Source organism: Elgaria multicarinata, chromosome 4, assembly GCF_023053635.1.
Source record: "Elgaria multicarinata webbii isolate HBS135686 ecotype San Diego chromosome 4, rElgMul1.1.pri, whole genome shotgun sequence".
Lineage (NCBI taxonomy): Eukaryota > Metazoa > Chordata > Lepidosauria > Squamata > Anguidae > Elgaria > Elgaria multicarinata.
The window spans coordinates 7,008,228-7,034,634 of NC_086174.1; the positions used below are offsets into that span (position 1 = coordinate 7,008,228).

The window sequence follows — 26,407 nt, forward strand, 5'->3', positions numbered from 1 at the left end:
TGCATATCTATCTGTCAATGGGCAGCATTCAATGTTGCTGCTCTGCTTATGTCATTGACGTAGCGATAGCATATGCCAGTGGCATTGCACTAGAGGTCACTTTCATTAGTGCTGCATCAATGGCACAAGTGGAACGGCAGCATTAGATATTGCCCTATCTATCAATCTATCTACCACCAGATAGATATGTTCTCTACACAATGAAAACACAGCATGTCAGGATGTAAGCTAGGCCAGAGGCCTTCTCCCTAACATGCTAGCTTGCTAAATGCATGGAATTTGTTGTCCGTCATGTGAGTACCTTGTCTCCCACACACGCATAGACACCTGCCCTATGATGTTCAGGCCAGTCACAGGTTGACCTTCTCAGTGACAACCAGGCCAAAGGCATAGAAACGAGCCAACAGCAGGATCTAAAAACTGGCTACATTCTGCAGGCATAAACTGATCTGAAAAGGTGTGTCAATGTACCATATCCAGGGGCTATTTTTCAACACCCTCTATCCCTGTTATCGCCCTCCAGTTGTTAAGGCCCACAACTCCTATCGACTCCCATCAGCATAGCCAACAGTGAGGGTTGAGGGAAGTTGCAGGCCAAAACATCTGGACACATGTTGCCCACCCCCTGATCGACACCCGGGAGCGCTGTGTCTCTTCACTTCAGCAACATGGATTCCTCATTCCTTTTCACCCTCCACATCACTGTCCAATCTGAACTCGGCCAAAGGGTTATACCCATGGTGCGCAGCTGTGTTTCTCCACTCACTGCATGGTTCCTCACAACCTTTGACCCAACAGGGGATGTTTCCGACTGCAAGTGTTGGATTTTGTGGCATCTCCTTTCTACCCTTGAAGCAGCCACGTCATTCTTATTCTCTACATTTCTCCAAAGCACTTTGGCACATGACTTTTACCACCCCTGCAGTCCAGCCATATTGGACCAGAAGAAGAGTAGCTGGGAGTTCCACTCTCCCCTTCCTCTTCCAGATATATCTCCCTACCAGGCAAAGGAACGGGGAAGCTTGACTTTCTCTCTTTCGTTTGAGGACCTCTCCCCTGACACCCGCTTCCTCAGCCCCCGTTCCTCTTCCTCTAACAAAGCGAGAAGCGGCGGGAGTTGATGTTCATTTTCGTCACACCAATGAGTTTGAGGGGGGTAGAGAGGCTGAAGGAGGACGTGAGGGGGAAATCGCAGAGAAGGTCCGAGAGTTCGTCCCTCTCCTCCAGTTCGTAGGTGGCATCATTGAGCATGCGCCGATGGAGGTGGCACGTCTGCTCAATCTTGAGCTTGTTGATATCGCTGCGCAAGCGCATGAGCTGCCGGGCCAACTGCTGGTCCTGGAGGCGCATCTCCATCTGGAACACAAAAGACGAGGAGAGAAGGATGTCAACAGAAATGGGTGAGAATGTTCCTCTCCAATAAGAATTTACCAAAATTGGCACATGTCTCCATAAATGGGATCCTCCCTCTCACGTAATACTAGAACCCAATGGGGTCATCCCATGAAGCTGGTTGGTGGGAGATTCAGGACAGATAGGAGGAAGTACTTCTTCATAGAGCGCGTAGTTAAGCTATGGAATTAGACTACCACAAAATGTAGTGATGGCCACCAAATTGGATGGCTTTGAAAGGGGGTTGGATAAACTCCTGGAGGAGAAGGCTATCCATGGCTACTAGCCCTGGGAGCTGTGTGGTACTGCCAGTATCCAAGGCAGTAAGCCTGTATACACCAGTTGCTGGGGAACATGGGTGGGAGGGTGCAGTTCAACTGTGTCCTACTTGTGGGTCTTTGGTCAACAGCTGGTTGGCCACTGTGTGAAGAGTGATGGAATAGATGGTCCCTCGGTCTGATCCAGCGACGCTCCTCTTATGCTCTTAACTTGACATTTCGAAAATGTGAATGTGCAAGAAAGCAAAACTGAAACGTCCAATATGCAGGTGATGCAATGTGCATGGTTCAGCACTCCAAAAACTAAACAAATGACCACTAGTAGCGCATCCAGTTTATACATTTTTATAGTTTCAATTTTTTTAAAAAAAATGAAATTCTAAAATTTGAAGGTTTATAGCTTTAATTTTTTTTAAAAAAAAAAATACATATACATATATAAACAGATTTTAAAATGTGGAACATTTCAGTAAAAAATACACCAGCTTCAGTTGGCAAAACTGACAAATTCATCCATCCATGCCCAGGGTTTTGTGTGCTTAGTTTTAGAACGTCTGGGGATTTAGGGTGGCTGCTTCTCGCTTTTTTTCCTAATAGGGTCCTCATTTTTAACAACTGTGTGGCATGCAAGTGCAGTATGTCCTCAGCATGCTTGGGATAGCTGTCCTTAATGAATGTGGCCAGTGTAGATGGGTGCGAATGTTTTTGTTTTATAAGGGACTTAACGAAACCCACAAATGTCTTCATAAATGGAATGGAACGAACTTGAGATTTTGAAAAAATAAGTAAATGTGGCTATTGAAGAACTGGTTCCTCTCTATTCGGCCCTGGTTAGGCCTCAACTAGAGTATTGCGTCCATTTCTGGGCTCCACAATTCATGCTGTGGATGTCATATATCTTGACTTCAGCAAAGCTTTTGACAAAGTACCACATGACATTCTGATTAACAAACTAGCTAAAAGTGGGCTAGATGGAACAACTATTAGGTGGATTCACAGTTGGCTACAGAATCGGACTCAAAGAGTACTTATCAATGGAACCTGCTCAAACTGGGGAGAGGCAACGAGTGGGGTACTGCAGAGATCAGTCCTGGGCCCAGTGCTCTTCAACATTTTTATTAATGATTTGGACGAGGAGGTGCAGGGAACGCTTATCAGATTTGCAGATGACACAACATTGGGTGGGATAGCTAATACCCTGGGAGACAAAAACCAACTTCAAAGTGATCTTGATAGGCTGGAGCGCTGGGCTGAAAACAACAGGATGAAATTAAATAGGGATAAATGCCAAGTTCTACATTTAGGGAATAGAAACCAAAGGCATAGTTACAAGATGGGGGATACTTGGCTCAGCGATACTACAAACGAGAAGGATCTTGGAATTGTTGTAGATCGCAAGCTGAATATGAGCCAACAGTGCGATATGGCTGCAAGAAAGGCAAATGCTATTTTGGGCTGCATTAATAGAAGTATAGCTTCCAGATCATGTGAGGTACTGGTTCCTCTCTATTTGGCCCTGGTTAGGCCTCATCTAGAGTATTGCGTCCAGTTCTGGGCTCCACAATTCAAGAAGGATGCAGACAAGCTGGAGCGTGTCCAGAGGAGGGCAACCAGGATGATCAGGGGTCTGGAAACAAAGCCCTATGAAGAGAGACTGAAAGAACTGGGCATGTTTAGCCTGGAGAAGAGAAGATTGAGGGGAGACATGAGAGCACTCTTCAAATACTTAAAAGGATGTCACACAGAGGAGGGCCAGGATCTCTTCTCGATCCTCCCAGAGTGCAGGACATGGAATAATGGGCTCAAGTTACAGGAAGCCATTTTCTGGCTGGACATCAGGTTCCACCTTTCCTAATTGCCACAAATCATCTAAGGGTCAAACATGGGGTTTCCAATTCCACATTTCCCTCTGTATAGGGTGACCATATGAAAAGGAGGACAGGGCTCCTGAATCTTTAACACTTGCATAGAAAAGGGAATTTCAGCAGGGGTCATTTGTATATATGGAGAATCTGCTGAAACTCCCTCTTCATCACAACAGTTAAAGTGCAGGAGCTATACTAGAGTGACCAGATTTAAAAGTGGGCAGGGCACCTGCAGCTTTAACTGGTGTGATGAAGAGGAAATTTCACCAGGTTCCCCACATATACAAAGGACACCTGCTGAAATTCCCTTTTCTATGCAACTGTTAAAGATACAGGAGCCCGGTCCTCCTTTTCATATGGTCACCCTAGTGTAAGGCTTTATAGGTCAAAACCAGCACCTTGAATTGGGCTCAGAAACATACAGGCAGCCAGTGCAAGTGGGCCAGAGCAGGTGTTATATGGCCGAACCTTCTGGTTCCCAAAATCAATCTGACCGCTGCATTTACTTCGCGCAGGAGTTTTGTTTGGCTTTCGTTGCTATTAGTTACCTGGAGCATCATTTGGGAGGAAGATGGGGGTACAAATTTAACAAATAACAAACAAATTTTGGCTTAATGGAACCTCCATGTTCAGAGACAATATACCAGGAAGCTCTAAATCCAGTCAACCAGGAGTAGCTATCATTTTCAAGCCCTGCTTGTGGGGAGGGATCAGGATGCCGTTGAAAGCAGAATGCTGAATTAGACCGAAGCGGGTCCGATTCGTCAAGACAGTTCTTGCGCCTTTATGGTCTTACAACATTTATTCCTCAATGGGTCTGTATTCCTGCCCCCTTTTTAACGAGGATTAGTTTTTTCAGTAGCTCCAGTCCAACAGCATCAAAAACTTTCCCAGGGAGATAAAGCTTCCCGCTGTCTTTCATTTGATGCTTTCAGGGGTGAGAAGGGCTCTTTTTTTTTTGGTCGTCCCTCTTGTAAAATAAAAAAAGGAGAGGGGAGTGTTTGGCATTTCCCTTCCACAGAACAGGAGCATAAAGGGCAAAAGACAAAGCAGGTGATGGCTGACAGAAGGATTACAGGCACAATGCCGAGAAAGGTGCCGGGGCTGAATCTCAACCTCGCTTCAGACTATGTGCTCGGTTTCTTGTGCCCTTGATAAAGGGCTCGTTTCTTGCACGGGGAAAAAAATCTCCTTTGGGAGCGTACGAAGATCCCTCTGCAGGACAATGGTGATGCAGAATGTATACGGCTGCCTTCCAGGCCTGTGAATTTGGCTTTTGTAGAAGGATTCCTTCCATCTCTCAGGGCATATTTACACCGGGCGAGATCCCAGGGATCGTCCTGGGATCATCCCTGTGCGTCCACATGACGCACAGGGTATCCCAGCAGCAGGGAGGGATGATCCCTCAGTTTCCCCAGGATATCGCCATACCCTTTTTTCTCGTTTTTTGCGGTCCCGGGACAATCCCGAGGACTGCGGGTGGTGTGGTCAGCTGTCCCAGCTTCTTCCCTCTTCCCCGCGAGTAGCAAAGAAACCAGGACGGGAAGTGTCCAGGGCCATCGGGGGTGGGTTGGGTTGGAGAGTGGGTTTGGGGCTTTTTCTTCGTTTTTTACTTACTTTTTCGCTGGAGTGCAGGTATTGTTTTTTAAAAAATGGCGGGGGGACGTCCTCCCTACCTGGATGCCGCACGCCGCGTGTGAACGCAGGGGGAGGATCTCATGATCAGCATATTACGAGATCCTCCCCTCTCCCTCCCAGATCACCAAGAGGTGTAGACAAGCCCTCTGTCTCTCTCGAATTCACGGGCTTGCGAAAGGAAAAGTCTTACCTATTCCTGACTTGGCTTTACTAAAAGAACACTTGCATGAAAAACACTCTCTAAAGCGAAATCATGCTTGCACGTCCCGCTGCTTTCGCCAGGAGAGTTTAGGTATCTCCCATTGAAATCAATGAGTTTTCAGAGTGCTGAATTTTGGTTGGATCAAGCTACCTGTGACGGAGATACGTTGGGCTTCTCCAGTCCCATTGGTCAACATTAAAGTAAACTAGGGTGGCCATATGAAAAGGAGGACTGGGCTCCTGTATCTTTAACAGTTGCATAGAAAAGGGAATTTCAGCAGGTGTCATTTCATAGAATCATAGAGTTGGAATGGGCCTACGAGGCCATAGAGTCCAACCCCTGCTCAATGCAGGAATCCACCCTAAAGCATCCCTGACAGATGGTTGTCCAGCTGCCTCTTGAATGCCTCTAGTGTGGGAGAGCCCACAGCCTCCCTAGGTAACTGGTGTTTGTATGCATATCACACCTTTTATCTTTAACAGTTGTATTGAAAAGGGAATTTCAGCAGGTGTCATTTGTATATATGGGGAACCTGGGGAAATTTCCTCTTCGTCACAACAGTTAAAGCTACAGGTGCCCTGCCCTCTTTTAAATCTGGTCACAGTATAGCTGCAGTATAGCCCCTGCAACTTTAACTGTTGTAATAAAGAGGAAATTTCACCAAGTTCTCCATATATACCAATGACACCTGCTGAAATTCCCTGTCAATACAACTGTTAAAGTAGGGTGGCCATATGAAAAGGAGGACAAAGTTGTATTGAAAAGGGAATTTCTGCAGTTGTCATTTGTATATATGGGGAACCTGGTGAAATTTCTTCTTCATCACAACAGTTAAAGCTGCAGGTGCCCTGCCCTCTTTTGTATCTGGCCACTCTAGTATAGCTCCTGCACCTTTAACTGTGGTGATGAAGAGGAAATTTCACCTGGTTCTCCATATATACAAATGACACCTGCTGAAATTCCCTTTTCTACGCAACTGTTAAAGATACAGGAGCCCTGTCCTCCTTTTCATAGGGTCACTCTAAGTCAGCCTTCCTCAACCTGGGGCGCTCCAGATGTGTTGGACTGCATCTCCCAGAATGCCCCAGCCTGGCTGGGGCATACTGGGAGTTGTAGTCCAACACATCTGGAGTGCCCCAGGTTGAGGACGGCTGCTCTAAGTAAACAAAACTGAATGTGCTCACCTCCAAGCACAATCTCAGTGCATTAAAAAAACCAGGAGACTAACTTATAATTCTATTAATAACTGTCTTAGGGATCTTCTCAGTTTTGGTTTTGCTCCCTGCCTCTTCTTCACCCTCAGTGTGTGGTTTGATAGATTAGCCCATTAGAATGTAAGAATGGCTCTGCTTGATTACACCAAAGGCCTGTCTCGACTATTACCCTGTTTCCAGCAGTGACATGTTTTGGGGAAGAGTACGAAAGCAACAGCTGCCCCCGCCCCGTGCTCCACAGCACCTGGTATTCAGAACATGGTTCTAACCTTATTCTTATATATGGTAACAGCAGCGAGATTATTATATGCACAAAAGTGGAAAGGGTTAACATTACCTACAATGGATGAATGGCTGGTGAAGATGTCGGAGTTGGTGGAGAAGGCAACACTTAAGTTAATAATTAGAGAAAAGTCAATATCTAGGTTTATAATCGAATGGAAACCTCTTATTGACATTTTGCGGGAATCAGAAAAAAAATGAGTTGTTTATCTGTGGATTCAACGAATAAGAAGAAAACTTTAAGATAATAGAAAGAAGGGAACTTTGTTGGGATTTTTTTGTAATTATAGAGTAAGAGAAGATATTGTTACATATCTTCACTGCAGAGAAAATCGGAAGCCCATTGAGGTGTCATCAATATGCAGATGATACCCAGCTCTACCTTTCCTTTTCATCAAACCCAGGTGAGGCAGTGGCTGTTCTGAACCAGTGCCTGGGCACGGTAATGGACTGGATGAGGGCTAATAAACTGAAACTCAATCCAGACAAGACGGAGGTACTGTTAGCGGGTGGTTCATCTGTCCGGCGAGATGATGTTTGCCCTGTCCTGGACGGGGTTGCACTCTCCCTAAAGGATCGGGTCCGTAGTTTGGGGGTGTTCTTGGATCCAGAACTGTCACTTGAGGCACAGGTGAACTCAGTGGCAAAGAGCACCTTTTATCAGCTTAGGCTGATATACCAACTGCGCCCTTATCTGGACGGAGATAGCCTAGCTACAGTTATCCATGCTCTGATAACCTCTCGTTTGGATTACTGCAATGCGTTAAACATGGGGCTGCCTTTGAAAACGGTCCGGAAGCTTCAGCTGGTACAAAACAAGGCAGCCCGTTTACTAACAGGGACTGGCCGGCGAGATCACATTACGCCAGTCCTTTTACAACTTCATTGGCTGCTAGTCCAGGTCCGGGCCCGATTCAAAGTGCTGGTATTGACATTTAAAGCCCTAAACAGTTTGGGGCCAGGTTATTTGAAGGAACGCCTCCTCCCATATGCACCTGCCCGGACCTTAAGATCATCTACAGGGGCCCTTCTCCGTGAGCCCCTGCCAAAGGAAGTGTGGCAGGTGGCTACTAGGAGGATGGCGTTCTCTGCTGTGGCACCCCGGTTGTGGAATGAGCTCCCCAGAGAGATCCACCTGGTGCCTACACTGTACTCTTTTCGTCGCCAACTGAAGACCTTTTTATTCTCTCAGTATTTTAACGCTTAATTTTAACTGAAATTTAAATTTTACTGTTCTAACTCTGCATTTTAATCTTATATCAATTTTGCTGCGTGGTTTTATCCTGGTTGTGCTTTTGATACTGTATTTTGTATTTGTGCTTTTAACCTGTTGGTTGTTTTATTACGGTTTTAATTTTTCTGAACCACCCAGAGAGCCTCGGCTATTGGGCGGTATAAAAAAATGTAATAAATAAATAAATAAATAAAAAGTTTGTATGTTTTGTTTTTGTGATGTTTGTTTTTGTTTTTGAAACAATAAAACATTTAAACAAAAGAGCATGGTTCTATACACCCATCGTGGCTAACAGCTCATCCTCCATGAATTTGCGCAATCCCCTTTTAAAGCCAAATACGCTCGTGGCCACAGCCACCGCACCTTGCAGCAGCAAATGACATCATTACAACTTATGCAATTTGTGGCCTAAAGGGAGAGGCCCTGTTTTGCATGCAGAAGCTCTCAGGTTCAATCTCCAACATCTCCAACTTGGCCTGGAAGAAATCCTGCCTCAATTCCCGGACAGCCGCTGCTGCCAGTCAGTGTGGACAATACTAGGCTAGATAGACCCAGGGTCTGATTCAGTATAAGGCAGCATCCTGTGTTCCTAAACCTAAGCACACTCACCAGGGAGCAAGCCACGTTTTGCTCAGCAGGAAACACTTCAGCATAAATACGTTGTGGATTGCACTTCATGTGCGACATGAAAGATTCAGTGGAGGCTGGAGGCTCCGATTTCGGTGGGGCTGTGAATCCATTCTAGGTTTCGGTCAGAACCAGCCCGAACTCTAAAGGAGATATCCAAGGTGCTGAACCTATTTTAAGGGTAGGGTTCAGGACCTTCATAGAATCATAGAATAGTAGAGTTGGATGGGGCCTATAAGGCCGTCAAGTCCAACCCCCTGCTCAATGCAGGAATCCACCCTAAAGCATCCCTGACAGAGGGTTGTCCAGCTGCCTCTTGAAGGCCTCTAGTGTGGGAGAGCCCACAACCACCCTAGGTAACTGATTCCATTGCTCTAACAGTCAGGAAGTTTTTCCTGATCTCCAACCGGAATCGGACTTTCTGTCACTTGAGCCCATTAGTCCGTGTCCTGCACTCTGGGAGGATTGAGGGGAGACATGACAGCACTCTTCAAATACTTAAAAGGTTGTCACGCAGAGGAGGGCCAGGATCTCTTCTCGATCCTCCCAGAGTGCAGGACACGGAATAACGGGCTCAAGTTAACGGAAGCCCGATTCCGGTTGGAGATCAGGAAAAACTTCCTGACTGTTAGAGCAATGGAACCCATGACCTAGGGTGGTTGTGGTTTCTCCAACACTAGAGGCCTTCAAGAGGCAGCTGGACAACCCTCTGTCAGGGATGCTTTAGGGTGGATTCCTGCATTGAGCAGGGCGTTGGACTCGATGGCCTTGTAGGCCCCTTCCGACTCTGCTTTTCTATGATTCTATGATTCTATGATTGAGAAGAGATCCTGACCCTCCTCTGTGTGACAACCTTTCAAATATTTGAAGAGTACTCCTTCTGGTTCTGACTGAAACTCAGGGCAGATCCACACAGAGGCTTCGGGACGCCCTGAAGGTGCTTTACGGTGCCCCAAAATCGATGATGTACACCCTACCTTAACCGTTCCAAGAAGAGGAGGAGGAGGAGGAGGAGGAGGAGGCCCTGCATCGCCCCTCGCGGGGACGGGATGAAGAGTTGTCACACCCGGCGGCTTCGCTGGGGAATCAGCTGCCGCCCACCTACCCGCCGGCCTCCTTTTGCCGGCGAAAGAGTCACCCGGGTCATAGAGCTCGGCGGAAGAAGCCAGTGGCGGCTTCTTCCGCTGAGCTCTCCAACCCGGGTGGGCCCGGGTGGCTCTTTCGCCGGCTAAAGGAGGCCGGCGGGTAGGTGGGCGGCAGCTGATTCCCCAGCGAAGCCGCCGGGCGCGGCAACTCTTCGTCCCGTCCCCGCGAGGGGCGATGCAGGGCCTCCTCCTCCTCCTCCTCCTCCTCCTCTCCTTGGAACGGTTAAGGTAGGATGTACATCATCGATTTCGGGGTGCCCTAAAACGCCTTCAGGGCATGCCGAAGCCTCTGTGTGGATCTGCCCCCAGACTGGATTCACAGTTCCACTAAAATTGGAACCACCAGCTTCCATTGGAAAAAAGTATGCTCTTGTTTCTGCCTGAATTGACTATGCATCAATTTTGCTGGATGACCCTGAGTTCTGTGATTGGATCTGGTGGCGCTGTTGCGGAATGCCATCTTGGTCCAAACTAAAATATCCCTCATCTGTGATTCAACTGTGGCCCCTGGCTTCACACACTAGGCCTCTCGTTGGAGGAACTATAGCCTCAATTTGATTCCTGCCCAGGGCGTTCCAGCAATCCTCTTTGATCCTGCAGTACAAAGCAGTCTGTGGGCATGCAGAAAGTTCGGGTATATTTAGTGCTGCCTGCCCTACTTTTTAAATTCAGCCAAGGGACCTGGTCAGCATTTCCATTGAAGGCACAGAAGCTGGCTTTTATGGTCGCAGCCTCCGCTTCCAGCCTAATGGCCAAGCCGCTGTGCATAATTCTAGCAGGCATTGACACAGAGATACGGTGAACATGGCCAAAGCCGTGTGAGCAATTTTGCCCGCGTGGGTGTAGCAGCTGGATCAGGTGATTTTATCCTGGTAGCAGATCTCCTGTTCCCAACCAGGAAATGGGGAGGAAGCCAGTTTGTAGCGGAACACAGCATAAGAACTGAACTACACGGAGAGCTATTGCGCAAGAATGCTTTGCCACACTCACCTCGCTGCCATGTGGCGTGATTAAGAGCAGATCTTGAATTATGGGAGAAAAGATCGGGGAGGAAGGGGCTTAACGAAATTTGCAATCTATGCTCCCTCCAATGTTGGCCACACATTGGCCTTCTAAGAACAGAACTGAAGCAGAGCACAGAAAGAGAAGTGGGTTTGGGACTGAGTTACTTGAAGGAACGCCTTCCCCCGTATCAGCCTGCCCTTCTCATTTGCCCACCTGTGAGGGCAATCAGGTGGGTGTCCACATGGGAATGGGCCTTCTCTGTGGTGGCCCCGTACCTCTGGAACAAACTCCCATCGGAGGTCCTCCATGAACCATCCTTGTAGGCTTTCAAGAAAGCTATAAAGACTGATCTCTTCCGGCAGGCCTATCCACTTCTGTGTAATTTTTGGATGTTTTAACAATGTATATTATGTTTTAATTCAGTTTTATGTATTTTATATTTACTGTTGTTTCCGGCTTCGATATTTATTTATTTATGCATGCACACAAAGGACACCTGCTGACATTCCCTTTTCTATGCAACTGTTAAAGATACAGGAGCCCTGTCCTCCTTTATTATTTATTTATTACATTTTTATACCACCCAATAGCCGAAGCTCTCTGGGCGGTTAACAAAAATTAAAACCATAATAAAACAACCAACAGGTTAAAAGCACAAATACAAAATACAGTATAAAAATGGAGGGGCGGGTAAGAAATATGTATTTTTATTATTATTATTATTATTATTATTATTATTATTATTATTATTATTATTATTTCAAGGAAGCCTTAAAAACGTTTTATTTCACCATGGCCTTCGCATGATGAATCTGCTTTTGTTATTATTGCTGCTATTGTCGTTCCTGCTGTTTTTATTGTTTTAATTGCTGTTCTATTGCTTTCGATGTTTTTAAATATTTTATTGCTTTTAATATTTTATGTATTTTCTTGTTGCAAGCCACCTTGTGAGGGCTTCTGCCCTGAAAGGTGGCCAAGAAATGTTTAAATAAATAAATAAATGATCCAGGCTGCTTTGAGGGGGGTCTCTGTCATTCTAGCACTGCCTCCGTATAGTACGTAGCAGCAGCCCTGGGTCCATGGACACTCCAGAGGACATCCTCCCATCTGAACCAGATGGGAGCCATCTGAAGCAACAGCTGTGCAGGGTCTGAGTTCGAGGTCTTTCCTCTCGTTTGCTCCCTGGTCCTTTTAGCTGATGAGGCTAAAGCCGGGACTTTCAGCCTGGAAAGCTACTGTTCAACCAGTGAGCTGCGACCATGCCCCATTTTTAAAAAGCTACATCGTTGGGATTAGATTTTTTTTTTTAAAAAAAAAAATTACAGTCTGCATGCGGGGGGATAAGTAGGTCTAGGGAGAAAGCCCTTTTCATACTGTGTCTTACACCACTGAAAAAGTGGACGGCCCCGGGATGAGCCAGAAAATAAGGCGTGGATGGGGATCAGAGACTCGGTGAGCTTTAGGTGGGTTTGTGGAATCTCTTGTTCAGAAGGGATGCTTTAAATGTTGCTTTTCTTCAGCAGTGCAAGGTTTTTGTGCCAGTTTACTGTCTTAGAAGAAAGGCGAAAGAAGAAAGCACGAGAGAGGGGAAGTATCAGAAAGAAAGAAGAAAAGGAGAAGCACGGGGCAAAACGTTTAGACGGCGAGGCAGGCACACTTATCTATTTTCGCCTATGCAACTTGCCTGATAGATGAATGCATCTGCATCTGATAACAAACATCATGTAAGCAAATAACAACGGAAGGAAGAAAAAAGGAAGGAAGGAAGGAAGGAAGGACGGAAGGAAGGAAAGAAGGACATAAGAGCCCTGCAGAATCAGACTAAGGGTCCATCTAGTCCAGCACTCTGTTCACACAGGGGCCAACCAGGAATACACAAGCAGGACATGGTACAATGGCACCCTCCCACCCATGTTCCCCGGCAACTGGTGCATATAGGCTTACTGCCTCTGATACTGCAGATAGCATGTAGTCATCAGGACTAGTAGCCGTTAATAGCCTTCTCCTCCAGGAATTCATCCAACCCCCTTTTAAAGCCGTCTAAATTGGTGGCCCATCACTATATCTTGTGGTAGTGAGTTCCATAGTTTAACTATGCACTGTGTGAATAAGTCCTTCTCTTATCTTCCTTGAATCTCCCACCGATCAGCTTCATGGGATAATGACCCCTTTGGGTTCTAGTATCTTGAGAGAGGGAGAAAAATGTCTCCCTATCCACATTCTCCGCACCATGCATCATTTTGTACACCTCTATCATGTCTCCCCTCAGCCTCCTTTTTTCCAAGCTAAACAATCCCAGCTGCTGTAACCTTCCTTCATAGGGGAGATGCTCCAGCCCCTTGATCAGAGACCGAAAGAAGAAAGGAAGGGGGAATTGTTCATTTCTGTGATTGAGGAGATATGACATTTTCCCTTCCTTTAGGCTGCAGTCCTAAAACACTTCCTAATGTCCCATTGAACACAGAGCAGCCTACTTCTGAGTGAACGTGCTCAGGATTGTCCTGAATCATAGAATCATAGAATAGCAGAGTTGGAAGGGACCTACAAGGCCATCGAGTCCAACCCCCTGCTCAATGCAGGAATCCACCCTAAAGCATCCCTGACAGGTGGTTGTCCAGCTGCCTCTTGAAGGCCTCTAGTGTGGGAGAGCCCACCACCTCCCTAGGTAACTGATTCCATTGTCGTACTGCTCTAACAGTCAGGAAGTCGGAATCTGGCTTGCTTTAACTTGAGCCCATTATTCCGTGTCCTGCACTCTGGGAGGATCGAGAAGAGATCCTGGCCCTCCTCTATGTGACAACCTTTTAAGTATTTGAAGAGTGTTCTCATGTCTCCCCCCAATCTTCTCTTCTCCAGGCTAAACATGCCCAGTTCTTTCAGTCTCTCTTCATAGGGCTTTGTTTCCTGACCCCTGATCATCCTGGTTGCCCTCCTCCGAACACGCTCCAGCTTGTCTGCGTCCTTTTTGAAGTGTGGAGCCCAGAACTGGACGCAATACTCTCGATGAGGCCTAACCAGGGCCGAATAGAGAGGATCCAGGACCTCACGCGATTTGGAAGCTATACTTCTATTAATGCAGCCCAAAATAGCATTTGCCTTTCTTGCAGCCATATCGCACTGTTGGCTCATATTCAGCTTGCGATCTACAACAATTCCAAGATCCTTCTCGCTTGTAGTATCGCTGAGCCAAGTATCCCCCATCTTGTAACTGTGCCTTTGGTTTCTATTTCCTAGATGTAGAACTTGGCATTTATCCCTAAGAAATTTCATCCTGTTGTTTTCAGCCCAGCGCTCCAGCCTATCAAGATCACTTTGAAGTTTGTTTCTGTCTTCCAGGGTATTCGCTATCCCACCCAATTTGGTGTCATCTGCAAATTTGATAAGCGTTCCCTGCACCTCCTCATCCAAATCATTAATAAAAATGTTGATACAGTAGTATTACACACCAACGGCAACCTACTTACCAATTCCTTCCTGAGCCAATTTAAAGCTTCCTCGATATTCCCAAACCCGCTGCTTTTCTCTGGGGCGACCAGTGTTGGCTGCTCTGAAGACCTTTCGTCGACATGAACCTGCACCTCTCTTAATGCAACGCTGCCTTCTGCTGCTTTCTTGTCCGTGCTCTCCTCCTCTTCCTCGTCCTCTGGAGGTTTGGGGTGGCTTTTCCACGCGAGCCCCTCCAGCTGGGCCTTCCACTCCAAATAGGAAGGTCTCCTGGTCTCCAGCCTCAGTTTCTCCGTCAGAGCTTTCAGATTCCGCAAGTGGTCGTCGGAAGGAGGGCCACCTCCACTCTCATACCCCGCAGCATCCAGCATTTCTTCGATCTGGATTTTGGGTACAGACACCTCCCTCTCTGGTGGCAGGTCGTAAAGGTCCATGGCAGGGTCGACAGATGAGCCCAAGGGGCGTCCACGCCACGATTCACCGCTCAAAAGTCCCTCCGGCTCAGCAAACCAGCTCAGCTGTTTTGCCGCTCAGTTCAAGACACTCCTTGTAGAACAGAAGAAACCATCTAAGCAGAAACACAAAGACACATTGTGCGCTTTCAAGCTGGGAATCGTCAAGAAACGAGAACAAGTCCCCAACCAGAACTTCCTTGTGTGACCCAAGTTGAGAAAAATGGAAAGTGAACCCCTCGGCCTAAACCATCCAGCCGAGAGACTTTGCCGCGGCTGTCTGGCGATAGTTTTGGACAAGATCAAACAAGCTCTCTTGCTTTCCAGGGGAACGTTTTGCTACAGAGAGCGAGAGAGAGACAGAGAGAGCTGTCAGGCACTACGCTTCGAGCTATGTAGTGGATTACTAAGGATGAGGTCAGAGGAAAAGCAGAAATACTGTAGCGCAGTGTTACACAAGGACTAAAAGCCGATCTTCTTACCGTGCATAACAGGTTATCAGCTTTCCCTGGCAGATTCTCACGATAAAGGAGGCATGAAAGTGCCGATAAAACGATGGAGGAGTCGGCTTACTTCAGCCCACCCGTGAACATGGTTTACAGATGCCGTTACGCGGCTTGGCTGCTCCACCGGGGACAACCTGAAGCTAAATGCGTTGAGTAAACCGTCTCTTGACTTTTTTACACATCCGAAAAGTAGGCTTGGAAGTTGCTGCGGGGAGAGGAGATGCTTAACCCTTTCCCTTCTGGATATTTTTGCACTCAATGTTGGGACCACTCAGCTGCTTTTCCAACTTGGACAAGGGGGGGGGGGGGGTTGCAGGATTCCTGGGTTGTTTTCCCTGGAGGGAGAGCAGCACTTCGGGGAGCTCAGTTTTGAGCAGACAGTGGGCAGGGCAGAGAAGGTGAACTGCCACCTACGCTCTGGGCAATTCCACCAGTGGAGGCCGGTGGCTCTGATGTCAGTGGGGCGTTAAATCTGCTCCGGGTTTCAAGTCAGAACCCGTCAAAACTCTGAAGGAGTTTTGGAGAGCTCCTTTGGAGTTCTGACTGAAATTCGGACCAGATTCGCATCCCCACTGACATAATTTTATTTATTTATTTATTTATTTAATTACATTTCTATACCGCCCAATAGCCGGAGCTCTCTGGGCGGTTCACAAAAATTAAAACCATTCATAATATAAAACAACAGTATAAAACCATAATATAAAATACAATAAAAAAGCTCAACCAGATAAAAACAGCAGCAATGCAAAATTACAAATTTAAAACACCAAGTTAAAATGTATTTATAGATTGTTAAAATGTTGGGAGAATAAAAAGGTCTTCACCTGGCGTCTAAAAGCATATAATGTAGGTGCCAAGCGAACCTCCTTAGGGAGCTCATTCCACAGCTGGGGTGCCACAGCAGAGAAGGCCCTCCTCCTGGTAGCCACCTGCCTCACTTCCTTTGGCAGGGGCTCACGGAGAAGGACTCCTGAGGATGACATTAGGGTCCGGGCAGGTACATACGGGAGGAGGCATTCCTTCAGATAGCCTGGCCCCAAGCCATTTAGGGCTTTAAATGTTAATACCAGCAGTTTGAATCGGGCCCAGACCTGGACTGGCAGCCAATGAAACTGGAAAAGGACTGGCGTGATGTGGTCTCGTCGGCTAGTCCCTGTTAGTAAACGGGCTGCCCTGTTTTGTACCAGTTGAAGTTTCTGGACCGTTTTCAAAGGCAGCCCCACGTATAACGCATTGCAGTAATCCAAACGAGAGGTCCCTTGGATAGCTCTGTTAAAGCTCCATCCGACGAGCGTTTTATTGCACGCTCGTTACTGGGCACTCACGGAGTTTGCTCAGATCCCCCCCCCCCATGACATCATCTGCCTCTCGCCAGGGCTATCTTAATGCATGGGCACGCTGAGCAGTTGCCCGGGGCACCCACGAGCATAGGGGCCCCATGCTAATCTATGCACAGACCAGAATTTAACCCTAATTTTAACATTCCAAAATTAACTTCCGAAGTTAGCCTCTTGGTTCAATCCAAGTGCACTGTCAGCCACTAGTACTGCTCCTTCAACTATATCATCCACATCTACATCCACTCCTGTACCCAGTCATCCAGTTCCGGCAGACATAATGGTATCATTACCTGTTCCTGCGGCTGAGGACATTCCACAAGAGGAAATGTCGTGAAACTGTAAAGGAGGTTGTAATCCAAGACACAGATCTGGGGTTATGGGACATTAGCAATACTAACACAGCGGATTACTGGATTCGAAGTGGGCTGACATCATGTCAGAATCATGACAGCAACCTTTCAAACTCACGCAGAGTGTACAAAGAAGATGGAGGAGAGAATACCCGGACAAGGTATACCCGGACTTCAAGCCAATTACAAAGGAATTCTCTGCAAAGAAATTTCGCAAATGTTTGTGTTGAACACTTGATCAATAATAATTCATAGTAATTTCATACTGTGCGCCTGTGCCATCTCCGTGAGTATGATTTACCAACTAAGTACCATTTTCATGTTAAAATTTTTGTTTTTCAAGTTCAAGGCTCATGTTATATTGTCCAAACGTTTGTATTGATTAATCTTTGCTGTACAGCATTTTTTTTTAATGTCAAAACACTGATTTTGTTGGAGGTACCAATAAATATAAGTTTATTTTATCAATAATTTACATTTTTATTCCTGTGAGTGGTTGTGTAGGCAGGGCCCAGTACACTGCTTTGCCTGGGGGCCTTTTAATTCTTTTAAGACGGCCCTGCCTCCCGCCCCTTCTGGCCTTCCTTGCACAACAAAAAAACCCTCATTAAGTCCAATGTTTTAAACTCGGAATTGCTGCTCTCTCCTGCTGTGTGCAGGAGAAGCAGCGCCATTAGAACAGCAGACTCAATGGGTCTCGGGCTCTTTTGGTACTTCCTCTTTTTAAAGAGGAAGTAACTTGAGGAGGGAAAACACCGGTGGAGAAGCGAGGTAGGGAGCGTGTTAACCCCTGGTGTGATGGAGCTTTTAGAGTTCTGACCAAAACCAGAACGGATTCATCACCCCACTGACATCAGGGCCACCATCCTGCACTGAATTCCTCCATCCAATGGCAGCCTTCCATGGCTGTTTTTCAGTTAAATACAAACAAACAGCTGGAACCTGTTTACCTGTCTCCTGTGAAGAACCATGCTTGGCCCTGACTCCACTGAAAATTGTTTTGCGTTTGAGGCAGCGTGAAGAAATACGGAATTCTATCGTTGCTGTTAGATCTGCGACACCCTATTCACATGTGAGATCCATCAATGGGTCAACAAGTAATGAACATACATCTCTGTGCTGGCCAAATAGAACTCAAATTGGAGCTAGGAGGCTAGGTTCAAATCTCACCTGTGGTATGGTGCTGTTGAAAAAAGAAAAGATCTCTATTGATAGGGAGACATTTTCCTCCGTCTCTCAAAATACGAGAACCCAATGGGGTCACCCCATGAAGCTGATGGGTGGGAGATCCAGGACAAATAAAAGAAGGTACTTTTGCACACAATGCAGCACCAAGTCCATTGTTGGTGCTATGTAAATAAATAATAATAATGCATGGTTAAATTATGGAACTCCTTCTTCACACACCGCATAAATTATGGAACTCACTACCACAAGATGTAGCGATGGCCACCCATTTGGATGGCTTTAAAAGGGAGGGGGGGTGGATAAATTCCTGGAAGTGAAGGCTATGAATGGCTACTAGCCCTGATAGTTGTGTGCTGTCTCCAGTATTCCAGGCAGTAAGCCTGTGTGCACCAGTTGCTGGGGAACATGGGTGGGGGGGTGCTCTTGCACCATGTCCTGCTTGTTCATCCCTGGCCGATGGCTGGTTGGCCAATGTGCGAACAGAGTGCTGGACTAGATGGACCCTCGGTCTGATCCAGCATCAGGGCACTTCTGATGTTCTCATGTTCTTATGACATTGGGCAGTATGATGGCGTGCTCCGGCCCATTCCATTGCACCACAAGTGCAACAGGGAGCCAACACTTCCTAAAGTAAACCTGGAAATAAGCAGAAACACTTGTTTCCAGATTGGGACAGATCAGTGGAGTTCCCTTCGGAAAGTTCCGCTAACCTAACCTGTTCCGGAAATGAACATTTCTGCTTGTTTCCATTTGTATCAGTAACTGCTAAGAACATAAGAAGGGCCCTGATGCTGGATCAGACCAAGGGTCCACCTAGTCCAGCACTCTGTTCACATAGTGGCCAACCAGCTGTCAACCAAGGACCAACAAAGCAGGACACGGTGCAACAGCACCCTCCCACCCACGTTCCCCAGCAACTGGTGCACACAGGCTTACTGCCTCGAATACTGGAGATAGCACACAACCATCAGGGCTAGTAGCCATGGATAGCCTTCTCCTCCAGGAATTTATCCAACCCCCTTTTAAAGCCATCCAAATGGGTGGCCATCTTGTCTTGTGGTACTGAATTCCATTATTTAACTATGTGTTATGTGAAGAAGTCCTTTTTTGTGGGATGACCCCATGTTCTAGTATTATGGGAGAGAGAGGGAAACGTCTCCCCATCCATCTTCTCCACACCATGCATAATTTTGTACACCTCTATCATGTCTCCCCTCAGCCTCCTTTTTCCCAAACTGAACAATCCCAGCTGTTGTAACTTTTCCTCATAGGGGAAATGCTACACCCCCTAGATGGTTTTAGTTGGCCTTTTCTGCTAGGTGAGGTCCCTATTGCACTAGTGGTCATTACCACTGGCACATAGGCACAATAGGATTCTGCCCACAGCATTGTCTGTACTTGCACCCCATATTTATCTGAAAAGGGAAGACCCCAGCTAAGGGCTTTCTGTCAAGGTCACACGCTTAGATCTGTGGTGGATTCGGAAGAGTTTCAAGGCTCTTGTTCAAAGAGTATGGTGTAAAGCAAAACTACCTTCTTGCCTGCCCGGGAACGTGGCCAAAAATGAACTCTTGGAACATCACAATGCAAATGCATTAAAATGTAATTTGAGTAATTGGGTAATACTCCAGCCTGCCAAACGCTTCTCGGGGGCTCCTGTACTTCCAACACCAAGGCTGCAATTATTCAGGGGGGTGGGGGGAGATCTTTTCACTGAAAGAATTCGACTGAAAAGAAACCTATTCTGTATAGAGAACGCAGGTCTGCTTTTCCTTCACCAACACCAGTGTACTTGAGCAGATCACCTAAAAGGGATATTGATTTTAAAAATTACGTACACAGTCAGTGGGTGAAGACGTATGCGAATCAATGGCTTGCTGATGCTCCCCTAAAGTGGTTCAAAGTTTATTGGAAGGACTTCGATGCAACGTTACATTTCACGTTAGGATGCAGTGGAGCGCCACTAGGCTCCAAGGTCAGTGGGGAGGTGAATCCGGTCCAGGTTTCAGTCAGAACCACTCTAAAGGAGTTGGACTCGATGGCCTTGTAGGCCCCTTCCAACTCTGCTATTCTATGATTCTATGATAAGGTGTGGAGTAGAAATTCTTTAGAGTTCTGACTGAGACCCGGAGCGGATTCACCACCCCGATGACATCAGAGCCTCCTTTGTTAGGATGTACTCCTGAGACTGGTCAAGGGAATAATTCCCCCACCACCAATGTATACGTTTTTGTTTAACATTTTAATTAGACCATAGGAAGCTACCTTAGACCAGGTGAGATCACGTGCCTACCTATTTATTTATCTTTATTTATTTATTTATTATATTTATTATATTTATATACCGCCCCATAGCCAAAGCTCTCTGGGCGGTTTACAAAAGTTAAAAACAGTAAACATTAAAAGTTTACAAAATTTAAAACCATAAAAAGCATTTTTTTAAAAGTATAAAAACAACAGGATCCATTTAAAAACAACAGTTCTGGGGTCCGTTAAAAAACAAACGAGCGTTGTTAAATGCTGTTAAATGCCTGGGAGAAGAGAAAAGTCTTGACCTGGTGCCTGAAAGATAACAGTGTTGGCTCCAGGCAAGCCTCATCAGGGAGATCATTCCACGGTTGGGGGGCCACCACTGAAAAGGCCCTTTCCCTTGTTGCCATCCTCCAAGCTTCCCTCGGAGTAGGCAACCGGTGGAGGACCTTAGATGTTGAGCGCAGTGTACAAGTAGGTTCATGTCGGGAGAGGCGTTCCAGCAGGTCCAGTAATGCCTTTTATCATGCAACAGCACTTCAACACAGAGATAGTTTTCCTATCACTTGATACCTGATCCTTAAAAATGAAAACCTGGAGATGCTCTGATGGGATTATTTGATATTGCTGTCTCCTGTTAAAAAGGCCATCTATGATCCGCCCAGCCAGCCAGGGAGCATGCAGGGCAGTCACGCAAGACATTAGGGTGTGCCTGGGCACACCCGGCACACCCCCTGCGCACGCCTATGGATCACCCATGACTTTCATGTGGAAAGTATTCCATGATATTTTAGAACAATAACATCTCTGAATCAATATGTCAAATCACCCATATATTATCTCTCAGCTAAACTACCGCACAGGGTGGATAAAGCCACGAGGAAGATCCAGTACAGTTCCACGAGCAAGCAGGATATAAATGCAATGAATCTAGGGTGACCATATGAAAAGGAGGACAGGGCTCCTGTATCTTTAACAGTTGCATAGAAAAGGGAATTTCAGCAGGTGTCATTTGTATAGATGGGAAACCTGGTGAAATTCCCTCTTCATCACAACAGTTAAAGCTGCAGGAGCTATACTAGAGTGACCAGATTTAAAAGAGGGCAGGGCACCTGCAGCTTTAACTGGTGTGATGAAGAGGGAATTTCACCAGGTTTCCCATCTATACAAATGACACCTGCTGAAATTTCCTTTTCAATACAACTGTTAAAGATACAGGAGCCCTGTCCTCCTTTTCATATGGTCACCCTAATGAATCAGGAAAATAATGAGTAAACTTATGACAAGGGAACTACCTATACGATGGTGGGTTGCCACCATGATCAGCAAAAGGACAGGGTTTCAAGCCGCCAGGCCCACCCCCTAACCTCAGCGACCAATCAGGGGTCGCCATCTGCCCAGTCACGCCTCCGCATCGGGGATGGAGTGCAGTTAGAGGACTGAAGGGCTGTGTTCACCTCGCTCCATCCCAAAAAGTCAAGCTAAGTCCCCGACTTTTAAAAAGCGGGTCTTCTCTGGAAAGCCCCATGATGGCTTCGGGGTGGTTGCGGCATCGTATAATCGATGCAGCAGCACCGTGGAGCCACTTCAGGCCTTCCAGAAAGTTTAGACACCCCTTAGTCAAAGCAGAACAACTTATGCATCACAAAGTAAATAAATATATGTAAAGTTACTCATGCACGTCACAGGATCCATGTTTCCTGGGAGCCTGGTAACTTCCAGTGCAATCTAATACCTGTCTACTCAGAAGTAAACCTGATTGAATGTAATGGGGCTTACTCCCAAGTAAGCACATATGGGATTACAGTCTTAGTTTCAGCAACTTCTGGGAGCCTTGGAAATATGAAAAGGGATGTGAGAACCCCCATTTAAAATAAGATATATGGTCATTGCTGGCATTTAACTCCAACTAAGTTAAATAGAAAGTTTAGCACTGACAAGTTTAGATGTCAGAAATGTTTAGCTGGCCATACTGGTCATTTCCGTCTTTGGTGACTGTGCACTTACTTATTCCTAACCTTACTGAACTCATGTCTTCATAACTGACTTTTGAGAACTAATATTAGGAATGGCTCCTGTGATTATGATGTTGAATCATGTGGATGATCTTTATTCATCTCCTGTTAGTTGAGTGCTTATTGCGAATCTATTCATAGCAGAGCACAGAGACTGTCTCTGCATTAAGGAAAAAACCCATGCCCTTACCAGGCTTTCTCCTTATGGGGTCTTTCTGCGTTTACTACTGTTCCTTTAGACGGCGACCAACGGCGAGCGCATGATTTGTACCTGAAAACTTCCCCTCTCGGCAATGCTCCGTAAAGCTCAATGAAACAGCACCATCTGGGGGCTGTATTATACCGCATTGCTGACTTTACACACAGGGGATATCCTGCGATAATTTAAAATAGTGCATCATTGCTGATCTTTTTGAAAGCAAGATTACGGGGGGAAGGCGGTAAGTTGATGTCATGTAAGGGATCCACAAAACTCTTTGAGTGGCCAGTCATAAGCATGCAATAAATCGATCATGTAGAGAAGCTCTGGTTGTTGTTTTCTTACCTCTTAAAGCCTCTACAAAATACTTGTGTTTTGTTTAATCCCTAGCTGGGATTTTTGGAAACCTCCTCTCTCTGTCTCTGTCTCTGTCTCTGTCTCTCTCTCTCTCTGTGTGTGTGTGTGTGTGTGTGTGTGTCTGTCTGTCTCTATCTGGCCCTTTCTACACCTAAGGTCCTTCAGAGAGGAAGGGGGAATGATCCTGGACTTACCTGCTTCTGGGATCATCCCTGGGCATCTAAACAGAACTGTGACATCACACCCGTTGCACCCACTTTTTAAAAAAAAAAATAGGAGCCAGAGCATAATTGAGCTCAAGCGAAAACTAAGTGAAAAAAGGGGGGAAGCCCTGACCCCGCTCCCCTCCTCACCCCAAATGTCCCTGGACTCCCCCTGGCCCAGCTCCTTCCCTCTGACGACCCCCACTACTCACGGGGAGGAGGGAAGAAGCCAGGACGGGTGCCCACACTGCCCACGGTCCTTAGGATCGTCCCGGGACTGCGGGTAAAACCGGGATAACTGAGGCCTCGGTTATCCTGGGGAAATGAAGGGATCATTGCTGCCTGCTCCCGGGATCCCCTGTGCATCATTTAGACCAGCCTTCCTCAACCTGGGGCGCTCCAGATGTGTTGGACTACAACTCCCAGAATGCCCCAGCCAGCTGGCTGGGGCATTCTGGGAGTTGCAGTCCAACACATCTGGAGTTGGGTATAGGTATGGGTCCAAAGGTCGGGTACCCCTGACGTATGTTGCCATTACGATTAGTAATATCTCTTACGAAGGGCGGGGCCTTTACAACACGGAGGTCATTTGTAAACCTACCACGACACGCATGCAACTATTGGGCAGGGCTGGTCAACCACCGCATCCAACCACAGGAGGAGGATCATTTTAGGAGGTCCTCCAACCACTCAGGAATGAGAGGGATAATAATAATAATAATAATAATAATAATAATAATAATAATAATAATAATAATAATTTCTTACCCACCTCTCCTTCAGGTTCAAGGCAGAGAACAACATTAAATGTGATATAATACATAAAACTAGTTAAAAGAGCATATAAAACCAATATAATATTAAAATAACAATCACAACATCTTAACATTCTTAGGTTTAAAATTCATCTGGGTAGGCCTGCAAGAAGAGACTAGTCTTTATGGCTGTCTTAAACTTGGAGAGACCATTAAGTTGATGAAACTCTCCCGGCAGGCCATTCCACAGTCTGGGGGCGGCAGAAGAAAAGGTCCTCTGGGTAACAGTTGTTAATCTAGTTTTTGCTGGCTGAAGTAAATTCTTCCCAGAGGAGCTGAGTGATTGTACGGGAGAAGTCAATCCCACAGGTAGCCTGGACCCAAACCATGTAGGGCTTTAAAGGTAATAACCAACACTTTGTACTTCGCCCGGAAACTAACTGGCAGCCAATGGAGTGATTTTAAAGTTGGTTTAAAGTTCATCTCACCACGTGACGGGATCTTACAGACGACTGGCGTGCCACAATGTTGCAAGCAGTAAAGGCGTCATCTTTAACCCCACTGTACCGCGGCATCTGCTTTGCTCGTACAATACCCAGAAATAAGCCCTACCTCTTTAGAAAATGATCTGTCTTAGAATCATAGAATAGCAGAGTTGGAAGGGGCCTACAAGGCCGTCGAGTCCAACCCCCTGCTCAGTGCAGGAATCCACCCTAAAGCATCCCTGACAGATGGTTGTCCAGCTGCCTCTTGAAGGGCTCTAGTGTGGGAGAGCCCACAACCTCCCTAGGTAACTGATTCCATTGTCGTACTGCTCTAACAGTCAGGAAGTTTTTCCTGATGTCCAGCTGGAATCTGGCTTCCTTTAACTGGAGCCCATTATTCTGTGTCCTGCACTCTGGGAGGATGGAGAAGAGATCCTGGCCCTCTTCTGTGTGACAACATTTTAAGTATTTGAAGAGTGCTATCATGTCTCCCCTCAATCTTCTCTTCTCCAGGCTAAAAATGTCCAGTTCTCTCAGTCTCTCTTCATAGGGCTTTGTTTCCAGACCCCTGATCATCTTGCTAGAACCATCCTCGGTGCTCCAACTACGCTTTGCATAAAATACTTTGAAAAGCATCTCTGGACCGTGTTTACATTATTACCACAGAGAGGCTTGCCAGCCTCTACTTAAGCAATTAGCATTCCTTTGAAGCTAGAAGGGGCTCTTGTTACATAGTTAACTTATCGTCACACACACACAAAAGTCACAAGCGGCTAACCAGGAAACATTCCATTTTTTAAAAAAAACCAAGGCCAGTTTTAGGGTTTTTTTTTTTCCCAAAGAGGTGGTTTTGCATCAGTCGCTGATCAGAAACTTAGATAAGAAGTCCATCCCAGAACCAGTTGTTCAAAGATGCCTTGTAGCAAGTTGGCAGATCTCAAGATGTTCCTTGGCTGGAGAAGTGGAAGAGAAGAAGCAAATAGTTTCAAGCTCCATGGTAATAATCTCCTTCAGCTACCTGAGGGAGATTTGCTCCCTCGAGAAGGGAGTGGGGTCAGATGGCGTTCCAGTAGCTGTGCCAAGTATGACCTTTGCATTCCTTCCCATGCTTTTGAGTAAAAAGGAAGCTACTTTCACCAAGGAGTGAAAGGGCTTCATTGCCCTCACACAGCTGAGACGTTCACTAGGGTGACCCTATGGAAAGGAGGAAAGGGCTCCTGTATCTTTAACAGTTGCATAAAAAAGGGAATTTCAGCAGGTGTCCTTTGTATATATGGAGAACCTGGTGAAATCCCCTCTTCCTCACAACAGTTAAAGGTGCAGGAGCTATACTAGAGTGACCAGATTTAAAAGAGGGCAGGGCACCTGCAGCTTTAACTGTTGTGATGAAGAGGGAATTTCACCAGGTTCTCCGTATATACACATGACATCTGTTGAAATTTCCCTTTCAATACAACTGTTAAAGATACAGGAGCTCTGTCCTCCTTTCTATAGGGTCACCCTAGTAGTGAGCGTCTCAGCTGTGTGAGGGCAATGAAGCCCAAAGTAGCTTCCTTTTACTCAAAAGAATGGGAAGCATTTCTTACGTAGGGTGACCATATGGAAAGGAGGACTGGGCTCCTGTATCTTTAACAGTTGCATCGAAAAGGGAATTTCAGCAGGTGTCATTTGTATGCATGCAGCACTTGGTGAAGTTCCCTCTTCATCAAAACAGTTAAAGCTTTAGAAGCTCTGCCTAGCATGATCAGATACCAAAGAGGGCAAGGCTCCTGCAGCTTCAAGTGCACTTGATGACATCCCCTTGCTGCTCCTTCCTTCAAAACCCCGCTGCATCACAGCTTCGGGGTGGGATTATTATTATTATTATTATTTATTTATATAGCACCATCAATGTACATGGTGCTGTACAGAGTAAAACAGTAAATAGCAAGACCCTGCCGCATAGGCTTACAATCTAATAAAATCATAGTAAAACAAT

The 26,407-nt window shown here is 46.3% G+C and overlaps 1 protein-coding gene across 1 annotated transcript; it reads right to left on the minus strand.

The window, feature by feature from the left end:
• Positions 1 to 814: 814 nt before the first annotated feature.
• Positions 815 to 15,038, minus strand: FAM167A (family with sequence similarity 167 member A). The gene is made up of 2 exons (XM_063125520.1): positions 14,347 to 15,038; positions 815 to 1,356 (listed from the first exon to the last, which is right to left on the minus strand). Exons 1-2 carry the CDS (start codon positions 14,758 to 14,760, stop codon positions 1,093 to 1,095), a joined length of 678 nt encoding a protein of 225 aa, XP_062981590.1. The 5' UTR covers positions 14,761 to 15,038; the 3' UTR covers positions 815 to 1,092.
• Between the last annotated feature and the right edge of the window lie 11,369 nt (positions 15,039 to 26,407).

Excerpts from the sequence above, each read along its gene's own strand:
- FAM167A (XM_063125520.1), bottom strand. The coding sequence starts at position 14,760 with ATGGACCTTTACGACCTGCCACCAGAGAGGGAGGTGTCTGTACCCAAA. Across the intron at positions 1,357-14,346 it reads ATTGGCTCAGGAAGGAATTG|ATGGAGATGCGCCTCCAGGA; the intron begins GTAAGTAGGTTG and ends TTTGTGTTCCAG.